This window comes from Primulina tabacum, chromosome 13, assembly GCF_025594145.1.
Source record: "Primulina tabacum isolate GXHZ01 chromosome 13, ASM2559414v2, whole genome shotgun sequence".
NCBI classification, from domain to species: Eukaryota; Viridiplantae; Streptophyta; class Magnoliopsida; order Lamiales; family Gesneriaceae; genus Primulina; species Primulina tabacum.
The window spans coordinates 2,436,487-2,449,043 of record NC_134562.1 but is presented as its reverse complement, the minus strand read 5'-3'; the positions used below and the strand labels follow the sequence as shown (position 1 = coordinate 2,449,043).

Here is a 12,557-nt window from a genome sequence, read left to right as displayed (position 1 = left end):
AACACTTGTCGAGGTGGAACTTGTTGCACTGCATGCATAGCTGTCTGTCCTCTGGCTTAGGCGCCAGGGGTCTCTGCTGTTGGGGCCTCCTAACCGGTCCCTGGGGCTTCTGCTGCCCCTACTGCCTTGGTGTCCCTGTATACTATTTCTTCTACGGCTGGGAGTTGGACTGAGTCTGATGCCGCTTTCTCTGCATCTCAATGTCAATGTCTCGGAGCGCCTGCTCCGCCTGGAAGGCACATGAAATGGCCTCATCTTAGCTCACCGATCTCATCAGAATAACATCCCGGCGTAGGGTGGGTCTAAGTCCATCCATAAAATGCCTCAACTTCTGATCGGCATCTCTGGCAATAATGGGCACAAAATGGCAGCCCCTGTCAAACTTCCGGATAAATTCCGCCACAGATGAGTCCCCCTGGCGGAGACTCATAAACTCCCTCGTCAGGTGGCCCCTGACGTCAGCTGGAAAATACTTTACGTAGAACATCTCCTTGAATTCGTCCCCGGTGAGGGTATGCAAGTCCACCGCATGCGCGGATCCCTCCCACCATAGGGATGCATCGTCTCGCAACATATATGTGGCGTACCTGACTCGATCGTCATCTCTCATCTGTAGATACTCAAAGTGCAACTCCAGATATCAAATACATTCCCTCTGCCAAGAATGAATCAGTAGTGCCCCCGAACACCTTCGGGTTTAGCTGCATCTCCTGGCGGCAGTGGTGGCGGTCCCGTGCCACCTCCAGGAATATCAACAACATATATCGAAATATACCGAAATAATAGCAAATACATATACATAGTACACAGCTATGAAAAATATACTGTAATCAACATACCGTTCATACACTTAAAAAGCGTAAATGTAAACACGTCATATGAAATCATAACATATCAAAACAGCTCTTCGTATCATCATATTCTTAAACATTAACTTTAACTGAATTCAGTTCCTTAGTTGTGACATTCGTATCAACTTTATCGTTTTATCATTATACGATGGATACAACTACATAAAACCGTGGTACCCGGCGGCTGTCGGACATCTGCGACAGTATTACTAATCCACTCTGCCTAGGCCTCATCATTAGCATTAACATATACATCATAAGGATTTACATATATATCGTTAGTCACAACTAATTCAAATCCTTCAAAACATCATCATTTTCATCACTTATCGAAATCTGCACATACGTAAATTTTCTTAAAATCAAGCATTTACATACTTTTCATAATTTAATAAAAATCATATGCATGATACATAAACATTTAAAAGCATGATAAATACGTGCTCACCTCCGGGTGCAAAATGATCAATTTGTCCCTAAAAACCCAAAATGACCATTTTACCCCTGGACCTCAAAATTCCGACCCTTACCAAACTACTTAAAACATCCCAAAACATATTTAAAAATATTTCTTACACGTAAACTTGAGCCCGTTTCAAAACTTAATCAATTTGTTTTAAAACTTGGACTGGGGTCCCAGTTTTAACCCGAATCAACCCGAAACTTAACCAAAAATTTCCCAAAAACTTTTACCATACCTAAAACACACTCTAACAGCCCTTAAGCCTCAAAATCCAGCCCACTATGACTCCCTAAATCATAACCACAAGCTGCTGGAAATCTGCATAGCCCTATTCGAGAACACTAGGTGCACAACCCTCCATAATTTCACCCCTAGCTCAAGACCAATCGAACCAGCTCCAGGCCAACATCTCTTAGACCACCTTAGGACCATACTGGACCAAACCAACCCAAGGACACAGCCTCATACACGCTGGAAATCTCACACACTCGCTATTACCCGAAATCACCACACTCGAGACTCGTCTCCTTACAAGAGATCGACTTGCTCCACATGTGGTTCCAACGGTGGTTGAGCCTCCCTGGGCCATGGCTCAAACCCACCAAGGTCTGGTCCATGGCTTGGTTCAGCCCATTGCACCATCGGCTCCAACTCTTACCTGATTCCCAAACAAAACGGACAACAAGAGAACTAGCGATCGGCTTCTACCATGACACGTTCCAAACCCGAATCCAGCACCTAGACATCTTCGATCTCAACATTTACAGCCCTTAACAAGTCCTAATACAGCAGCCCCCTTGCAGAAAATCAAGAAAACGTGAGTAACAAACATTAGGATGCAATATTTTCATATAAACCTTCAACGAAATGCACAAACGATTTGGATCGAAAGTTTGACATGCATTTACACAAATTTTCATATAATATCGGCGTGAATGATGTGCAAAGGAAGAGACATGCGTGCCTTGATGATTTAAGGTCGAAAACTTGAAGAAAAACGCGTCGGGGAAGCACCGGAGGAGTGGGGAAAGGTCTTCTTGAAAGCACACAGCTGTGGCTGAGAGTTTGCCGCTGGTTTTTCTCACATGGAGGCTGCTATGAGAGGGGAGGGACGGCTGATGAGAGTTAATTTGGTTTAGGGTGTGATTAATGTAGTAATTAAATAGTAAGCAAAATGCTAATGGGCCCTTAATTATATTTTAAAAGTTTAAAAAGGTTCTTGAGCCCATTAAGCTAAAAAATAGGCATATCAAGCCCAAAAACATTCCCGAAAAATATTTTGTTTTGGTAAGTTATTGAAGATATTGCCCAGCCTTCAAAAAGTCCCCGTTTCGATAAAATTTACATACCGATTAAAAATATGCTCTGACGTGTAAAAATACCCAACAAAGCTCATTTCTTGCAAAATACACTTAAATCACCTTTTATTAATTAATTAAAATTAATCATTCAGTAAAAATATTTTTCTTAATTTTCCTCGGTCTTTGTTCCTCATTCGAGCGCGAAATATATCTTAAAAAACCTAATTCATGATCTTTTAAAATATCATGAAATAAGTCTTATTCATGCAATATTTATGCATTAAATGAATAAAATAAATAAACACATAATTTAAATAAAACCCTAGATTGAATGCATTCAGATTACGTAAATTTAAGTTTCCCGAACCTTACGTATTAAGTTTTTAATTAATTCGAGTTTAAAAAGCATTACGATTTAACTATTAAGTTGATTAAATCGAGAGGATCGGGTTTACGTTTAATAAAACTATTAGAAGTCAAAATGAAGCTTGTATGACGGTTTAGGATAGGCTCAAGTTGAGAAAAGTAAGAAAAAGTTAAAATCGGAAAGTTTGGGGTCTAGGGTTAAAATAGTCATTTTACGTCCCATATAATTCGAAAGTTTTAGTAGTGTCCCGAGGAATCATAATACATGTTAAATGATATTTTTAAAATGTTTATATTGAAATTATGATGCTTTTACGGTATATGATAAGGTTGTACGATTTTCCCGAAAATGTTATTTTACGATTTTGAAGGATACTGTATCTTCCAAAAGGGAAAAAATTGTTTTGAAAGATGTAAATTGACTGTGACACAAAGGATAGATGGGGAATCCGTTTTAAGAAGGAACAATGAACTTTCTTTTTTGCCACAGCCCAGTGACGAGAGTTGTTGATGCCCCGCCCCCAGGTATTTTGTGTATATAGACTGATCAGTCAACCAGAGAATAAATGATAAAGGATAAAAGATAGTCACTTTCAAGGATCAAACTTCACCCAAAATGATATATGATGATGAAATATTTGTGATATTGCACGCCTAAATGATTTACGATTTTAATGCTTACGAGTTCTTATGTCAGCCTATTATAGTAAATGGTTTTTTTAAAGATGCATGTGCATGTATATATTATTTGTTATGTATTGTTATAACGTACTGACTCATTAGACTCACTATGTTTGGATGGTCGCAGGTGAGGATGATGTTGAGGGAGACGCTGAAACTTGAGTGTATCGGGTCCGGTAGTACACTTCCGAAGGACATTAACATTTCCTCATTATGTTTAAAGTTTTTAAATAAAGTTTCAGGATTTATTTTATAAAAATTTATTATTTAGTTGGAAGTTGGAGGTTGAGTTTTTCTTTAAATTGATGTATGATTTTACAGTTGACGGTTTATGGGATTTTATGCATTTCGGATTTTTAAATATGATTATTTTGCATGTGTGAGTTTCGAATTTTAAGGTATATTATATTAAAAAAATTCTAATATATTTTAAAGAAATATGTGTTGTAAGGAATTTTTGCTTGACAGATATAAGTTTATACAAAAACAATAGTGTCGGATTATGAATTTTTTTTATCAGAATTAAGTTTTGTGCCAAATATTACAACATTTTGGACAACATGCAGCGGAATATTAAAGTTTGGAACACAAATTGACTTTAAATAAATAGATGGACAAGATTAAATTTGCACAAGTATAAATACTTGCGCGGTGTCTCAGAGCAAAACTTAATCACTAGAAACCAAATGGTTTACAAAAAAAACCAATCACTAGTGATCTCCACGAAAATCAATTTCCTCAACACTTTGAGAAAATAAATGATTTCTAACAATCAAATACTCGGAATAAAACTTATTCAAGAAAGCAACAAAAACATGGTGCCAAAACAGGAGAAACAGAAACAATCCTCAGCCAACTTCGTCACGGTTGTTGTCTGTAGATGTCTCTAACAATCAAGGCAACACGCGGTATCTGTACTCTTCAAAACTGCACGTCTCTTAAAGAAAGTTTTTCTCTAAAATTCCACAACGTGCAAAGTCCTTGTATTATTGATCGAGAAGCCAACACCATCAATCTCCTTATTTTTCTTATTTATGGACTTCTACTCACATAGAGTTTTTCTCCACAAGGTAACCTATCAAATAAGGAAAAGCAAAAATTGATACATTATCAAGATAAAATTTACATAATTATCTCATCATCAAGAAAGACAAAACCTTATCAAATATTATACATAATCAACTTAATAAGGAAAATATAATATTAGGAAAATCATTTAATTTAAGAAATTTTATTAGTTAAATTAAGAGATAATATTTCCCTTCATGTGTAAAGGGATGTTTCAAGTTCGAATTAAAGTTCAAATTCGACTCAAAAGATTAGAACATATTTGTTAACTATTTGATATGTTGCTAGAAAACAAGTAATCGCAAGTTTGAAATTTATTTATTTAATATTAATATATAATTATGTCATATCAATAAAATATTAAGGTTGGGAACGATTCATAAAATATTGAATAAATAAATTTTGTTTCTAGGTTGGTTCGAACAACTTCGATGTCGGCTCGATTACAAATCAATTATTTTTCGATTCAACTTGATTTTCTTTACAGAACCATGGAACATTTATACCCCTAGATTGTGTTGTTTAATGTATAAGAAACTGCGGGTCACGAAAATGTCAGAATGAGACAATTTTTCCACAATAAATCATACAAATTTAATGCATGCTAATTTGTAAGTATACGTGGTAGATTCATTGTCCATGCTAACACACATATTCATATTTTATTATTTTAAAACACGCATTGAAAGAAAATTAACTTGATACTGTTGAGAGTTAAAGAAATGTGGAAACACGTTTTTGACAAATGCGTTTTTGTTCCTTTAGTTTAGTATAAATAATTGTAATCTTTGGATTCATTCTAGTTTTTCCTGCAATAATATTTCTTCCTTCTGGAAGTTCGGCGATAGAGTTTTCTTCTTCTTCTCTCCGCGAGATTCCAGCTAGCTTTAACATGGTATCAGAGCAAGCGATACTTCTCCAATTTTGAAATTGTTGCTTCGCATCAGTGCAGGTGTGAAGATCTGTACGTGAGCAACTCCAATTGTTTTACTGGAGCCTTCGATCGAGGTTTGTTGGAATGGCGGTTAATATTGGATTCAATGATCCGCTCTACATTCATCCATATGATATTCCTGGTATGTGTCTCGTTACTGATCACTTGTCTGGAATTGACAATTATGGAGTATGGAGTCGAGCTATGCTCATTGCATTATGTGCGAAAAATAAGACTGGATTTATTGATGGAACGTGTAAGAGGCCTCTCCTTGATCAGCCAAATCTTCATCAATGGGAGAGATGCAATGCCTTGGTGTTGTCGTGGATTATGAATTCAGTTTCGAAGGAAATATTTGGGAGAATTGTTTATGCACTAGATGCGTCTGCTGTTTGGTCTGATCTTAAGGATCAATATGATAAAGTCAATGGTACAAGAATTTTTGCCCTCCATCGAGAAATTGGGAGATTGACACAAGCTAACAACACTGTGTCAAGTTACTATTGTAAGATGAAACAACTATGGGATGAATACTCATCATTGGTTATATTGTCTTCGTATGAATGTGATACGGCAAGGCAATATATTGCACATGATCAGCAGCAGAAACTTCTGCAATTCTTGATGGGGCTCAATGATAGTTATGCACAAATTCGAAGTCAAGTCTTGATGATGAGTCCTCTGCCCTTAGTTGGTCAAGCGTTTTCTATCATATCCCAAGAGGAGTCACATAGATCACTTTTTATTGTGGAAGAACCATCAACATCATTCTTCTCTGTCCAAGGAAAGCTTGGTAACCAAAAGAAGGATATCTTAACTTGCGATTATTGTCACTGGAATGGCCATACTAAGGTGATAGGATCGATTAGGGGGGTAATCGTTGAGCTACAATAGCTCGGTTCTTGAAATATTGAACACCGATGAGTTAAATCGAGTTTGGTGTTCAAACCAGGCAGGAAAATACTCGAAATAATCCTTCGTAGAAACCGATTAAATATTTTGTAAAGTAAGTAAAATATATGCAAGTTGAATGAATAAAAATATTTTGGTTGAAGCATTTTATCAAACACTTGGTATGCAATATTTTTGTATTTGAAGAACACAAAAAAATGCTTCAACAATGCATCTTTAAAACTATGAAAATGATAAGTAAATACAATAAACAAATAGACACAAATTTGTTTATGGATGTTCGGAGATTGAATAATTCCTACGTCACCCCTTCTTCCGCTTGGGAAGGATATTCACTAGAAGATTTTGATTTATACAAACACTTGTACAAACCCACTCAGCTAGGACTTACTCACTGCCTAAACTGAACTTCTAGCACTCAAGATTGTAGGAAGCACCTCACAATCAGCATATTGTTTAATGTCTCATATGCAAAGACTACATACACAAGTTTATTGTCTTTGTGCAAGACTCACTCAACTAATCTTTGAAGTTCAACTCTCTTGTATATGTGTGAGTGATTGTGTTTGAGGAATTTATCCTTTACAATGTACATCTTAAATGTATCCTCACACAAAGGATTGTGCTCTCAACTAGCTGATATCTTCATGTTAACTGCCCATGCTTTGAAACCACTTCAAAAGCTCTTGTTTGATCTTCAAGATGTTGTATTTATAAGTCCCAACAATGATATATACATTAGACACAACAATATGACCGTTTGGAAAGTTTCTGTACTGTTTCTGAGGTTGCAACGGTCAAATTTGTCTTACTAAGTTTCTGTACTGTTTCTGAGGTTGCAACGGTCAAATTTGTCTTGCTGGACCTTTTCCCCGACTGTTCAACTCTGGTCAACTCAACTGGTCATTCAGTTCAACTGGTCAGCAGCTGGTTCAGTTCAGTTCAGTTGGTCAGCTGCTGGTTCGGTTCAGTTCAATTGGTCAGCTGGTTCAGTTCAACTGGTTCGGTTCAGTTTCAGCTGGTCTGATTCAATTCAACTGGTCTTGTTCAACTGGTCTGGTTCAACTGGTCTTCAGATGGTCAGCAGCTGGTTCAGTTCAGTTGATTGGTCAGCTAGGTCAGTAGTTGGTTCAGTTTCAGCTGGTGTGCTGAAATCAGCCCAGCTGATTTCAGTTTGTGCAGAACCAGTGATTTCATCGTCATTTATCAGCATCTTAAGCTTCGATTCAGACTTTGGCTTTTGAAGATGATTTGTCGATCATTGTCTTATCTTTCCAATGCATACTGAATCGCTTCATTTCGATAATCGAGCTGAGAGATATGACCAAACTACCGCAGCTGCTCAAACCCAACTGATTGCTGTTTTCGTGTGATCAGTTCGGTAATTGAGCGATCAGTTAGACCATGATAACATCCGATTTTACCCAACTGACGTGAAATACGATTTGTTCCAAATTGAGTTTTCTAATCATTCTAGTTGGCGGATTGTCATTTGGATCATCCACTTTAGCGATATCATCAAAAAACCAAAGCTTGCCAGAAATTCAGTTTGTGCAGAATTTAGTTTCGGCTTGCTTCTTCTTTTAATAATCTTCACACTTGAGTAAATATGTTAGAAACACACTAACAATTTTTGTTAACATCAAAATCAAGATTGTGAACTTGAAAATTTCCAACATAAGGACTTTTGTAACAAACTTGTTGGATATCCTCCTGGTCACAAATTGCACAAAGCCAATAACAACAGAAAGGTAGGACAAAATGGTAGAGCATATAAGGATCATTATAGAAATCGGAAACCATATGCAAATTTGACTGATATGGCACAAATTAAGACTACCACTCAGTCCAAAAAAGAAGATTTCAATGCAGCCGCTACTTCATTCTTCACCCCTGCTCAATATGTCGAGATCTTAAAGATGCTGTGGACTCATAAGCTTCCTTCTGTGACAGAACCAGTTGTGAATTTGGCAGGTATACCTAGTACAACGAACCTTTCATCTCGTGGATAATTGACAGTGGTGTAAATGAGCATATGGTTGGGAATTCAAATATTTTGTTAAGCTCTAAATCTGTAGCAACTTCTCCTAGGTCCGTAAGACTGCCAAATGGTACCAAGGCTCATGTCAATAAGATAGGGTCTGTTTTATTCACTGACTTCATCACCCTTAACCATGTATTACACATGACAGATTTCAACTTCAACCTACTTTCCATATCCAAATTCAGTAAAGATCACAATTGTTACGCTTTATCCCCATTTTTGCCTATTTCAGGACCTCAAGACTGGGAGATTAATGGGGATTGGTAAAGAATTCAATGGACTTTACCATCTTGACACAAGATCCTTCTCAAGCTCTGGCCCTAGCTTAGTCCCTTCTGTTTCATTTACTAATTCTGTTTGTAATAGCACTGTTGGTCATATCAACTCGATGGTTAATGTGTTTAATGATCATTTTGTTTGGCACAAAAGTTTGGAACACATGTCTGTATCTAGAATGCAAATGTTTCCCTTTATGCCAAATTCTGTAGGTCTCCCTCACCGTTCCGTTTGTCCAATGTCTAAGCAAACTAGAATTAAGTTTCCTTTCAAGAGCTTATCTCAATCATCTTGTTGTTTTGTCTTGATACATATTGATGTTTGGGGTCCTTTTCATAACCCCCACACATAATGGTGATAGTTATTTTCTCACAATAGTGGATGATTTTTCCAAAGCAACATGGGTTTATCTTATGCAGTTTAAGGTTGAGGTGCTGCAGATTCTAAATTTTTTTTTCCAAATGGTCCATACCCAATTTTCTGCTCTTGTGAAGATCATTCGGACTGATAATGCGAGTGATTTCTTCAAAAGTACATGTACTTTGTTGTTTAACACCTTAGGTATACTACATCAAAGTTCTTGTCCTTACACTCTACAACAAAATGGAGTCATTGAACGCAAACATAGACACATACTCAATATAGCTCGAGCTCTCCGTTTTCAATCCTCATTACCATTAAATTTTGGGGAGATTGTGTTTTAACCTCTTGTTATCTCATTAATCGTACTCCTAGTCCGCTAATAAAAAACAAGACACCATATGAAATGTTGTTCCATAAATCTCCAACCTTTGATCATCTTCGTGTCTTTGGGTGCCTGTGCTATACAACTTCATTCACTCTAAAGGACAAATTCTCTGCTCGAGAAAATCCTTGTGTGTTCTTGGGTTATTCCAACACACAAAAGGGATACAAAGTTCTGAGTTTGGGTGCTAAGAAGTTTTTTGTGTCAAGATATGTAGTATTCCATGAAAATATCTTTCCCTTCGCCACTCCTAATCCGATTTTGCCTATTTTTCCTCCTCATGATGCTTATAAATCTCCTTCACTTCAGTCAGACTTTGTTGAAGTTATACCCCCTATTCCTATTGACTTTGTTGATCCTTCGACTCAACCTCCTGCTACTCATATGGATCCCACGGTTTCCTAGCCTCAGAAACGATCCTTGCGTGTTTCCAAGCCTCCTGTTTGGACCAAAGACTACTCTTGCCCTACATTATCTTACAGTAATTTGGCCACTTCCAAATATCCCCTCACCAAGTATCTTACTTATACCAAATTCTATAAACCTTATCAGTCTTTCTTGGCTTGCATTTCTGCTGACAGAGAACCTAACTCTTATCATGAGGCTGTCTTGGACCTTAGATGGAAGGCAGCTATGGATTTAGAACTAGCAGCATTAGAATCTAATCACACTTGGGAATTAGTGCAATTGCAGATTGGAAAAAGGCACATTGGTTGTCGGTGGGTTTATAAGATTAATCGACATCCTGATGGCACAGTTGATTGCTTTAAAGCTCGTCTTGTAGCCAAAGGCTACACACAACAAGAAGGGATCGATTATCATGACACATTTTCTCTTACCGCCAAAATTGTCACTATACGATGTTTGATAAGTGTTGCGGCTGCAAAGAATTGGCCTCTTTATCAAATGAATGTGACTAATTCTTTCCTTCAAGGTGATTTGGAGGAAGAGGTGTATATGCAGTTGCCACCTGGTCATTCTTTTCAAGGGGAGCAGTGTGTTTGTCGACTTGTTAAGTCTCTTTATGGCCTCAAACAGGCTTTACGCCAATGGAACACTAAATTTGCTAGTGTTATGCGACTGGAAGGCTTTGTTCAGTCGGCCCATGATCATTCTCTTTTTATTAAGCGTGACTCTTTCCATATCACATCATTATCGGTCTATGTGGATGACATTGTAGTAACTGGAAGTGATGAACAAGCTATTTCTGATCTCAAGGTGTTTTTGAATTCTCATATCCATATTAAGGACCTTGGGTACTTGTGTTATTTCCTTGGCATTGAAGTGGCTCGGTCCAAGGAGGGGATTTATCTAAACCAAGGCAAATATGTGTTAGAATTATTAGCTGATTCTGGTTTGACATGTGCTAAAACCTGCAACACCCCTGTTGTGCAACATCAGAAGCTCACAAGTCATGCACTGAATGAGTTCAATCGACAGAATTCTGCTAGTGAGCTTGATGATAACTTACTGGCCGAGTTTGGTGTTTATAAAAGATTGGTTGGGAGGCTCATTTACCTTACTATTACAAGACCCGACATATGTTATGCTGTACAAGTTCTTAGTCAATTTATGCATGCACCAAAGAAATCACATATGGATGCAGCTCTGCGTGTGCTACAATATCTAAAGTCTGCACCTGGTCTGGGAATCATGTTCTCAGCCATTAACAATTTCTCATTGCATGCTTATTGAGATTCTGATTGGGCAGCATGTCCAATGACACGTCGCTCGATTACGGGTTATTGTATCAAGTTGAGAAATTCCCTGATCTCATGGAAGTCTAAGAAAAAAAGTACGGTATCGCGTTCGTCTGGTGAAGTGGAGTATCGAGTAATGGCGAGCACCACATGTGAAGTGACTTGGATACTTGGGTTACTAACAGATATGGGAACGACATTGAGCACAACGCCAACCTTGTATTGTGATAATCAGGCGGCTCTACACATTGCGGCAAATCCATTATACCATGAGCGTACCAAACATATAGAGATTGATTGTCACTTGATTAGAGAAAAGATCAAGAACAGTATGATCAAGACTGAATACATTCCCACCACCGAGCAGCTTGCCGATATCTTCGCTAAGGGTCTAAGTCAGGAGTAACGTTCTTATTTACTGTCCAAGATTGGTGTATTAAACCTACACCAATCTTGAAGGGGAGTGTTGAGAGTTAAAGAAATGTGAAAACACGTTTTTGACAAATGCGTTTTTGTTCATTTAGTTTAGTATAAATAATTGTAATCTTTGGATTCATTCTAGTTTTTCCCGCAATAATATTTCTTCCTACTGGAAGTTCGGCGATGGAGTTTTCTTCTTCTTCTCTCCGCGAGATTCCAGCTTGCTTTAACAGATACATGACATAAACAATAAAATTTAAAATGCACCCTAATTTAATTTTATAAATCTATATATGTGATTTTTTTTGTTTGTTTTGCATGATTGATCGATTCGTTAAATTGAATATTTAATCTCTAAAATAATAATAATTAATTTATCAATTAATTACAACTTCTCTAAATTAATAAAATTTCAAACTTCGAATATATTAATTTATACAAGTTTCACAATATAAACATATTCTAAACTTCTGCAAAAATAAGGTGATCGATTTTCTAAGATCCTTATAGTTTTTCCAATTAGATAAATACCACAATGAAAAATATTTCCTTGATTATACTTCTTGACATAGAATTCTAATGGCATACGAATTCTTCATACAAAGTAGTTTATTATTATCATTATCCTTATCATGTTTCCTTATTTCACTTGGATTCAATATATATATACATATATATATATATTTACATATATATATATATACTACGTACATATACATACATGTATATGTGTGTGTGTGTGTGTGTATATATATATAAAACACCGCACGCACATAAATTTTTTTTATACAAAGTC

General features: G+C 36.8%; 1 protein-coding gene across 1 annotated transcript; it reads left to right on the top strand.

Annotated features, from left to right (window-relative positions):
- Window positions 1-5,573: 5,573 nt before the first annotated feature.
- On the top strand, window positions 5,574-11,336 carry LOC142521776 (uncharacterized). The gene is made up of 6 exons (XM_075624965.1): window positions 5,574-6,516; window positions 8,259-8,550; window positions 8,655-8,752; window positions 8,853-9,104; window positions 9,744-10,037; window positions 10,194-11,336. Exons 1-6 carry the CDS (start codon window positions 5,749-5,751, stop codon window positions 11,334-11,336), a joined length of 2,847 nt encoding a protein of 948 aa, XP_075481080.1. The 5' UTR covers window positions 5,574-5,748.
- Window positions 11,337-12,557: the final 1,221 nt, after the last annotated feature.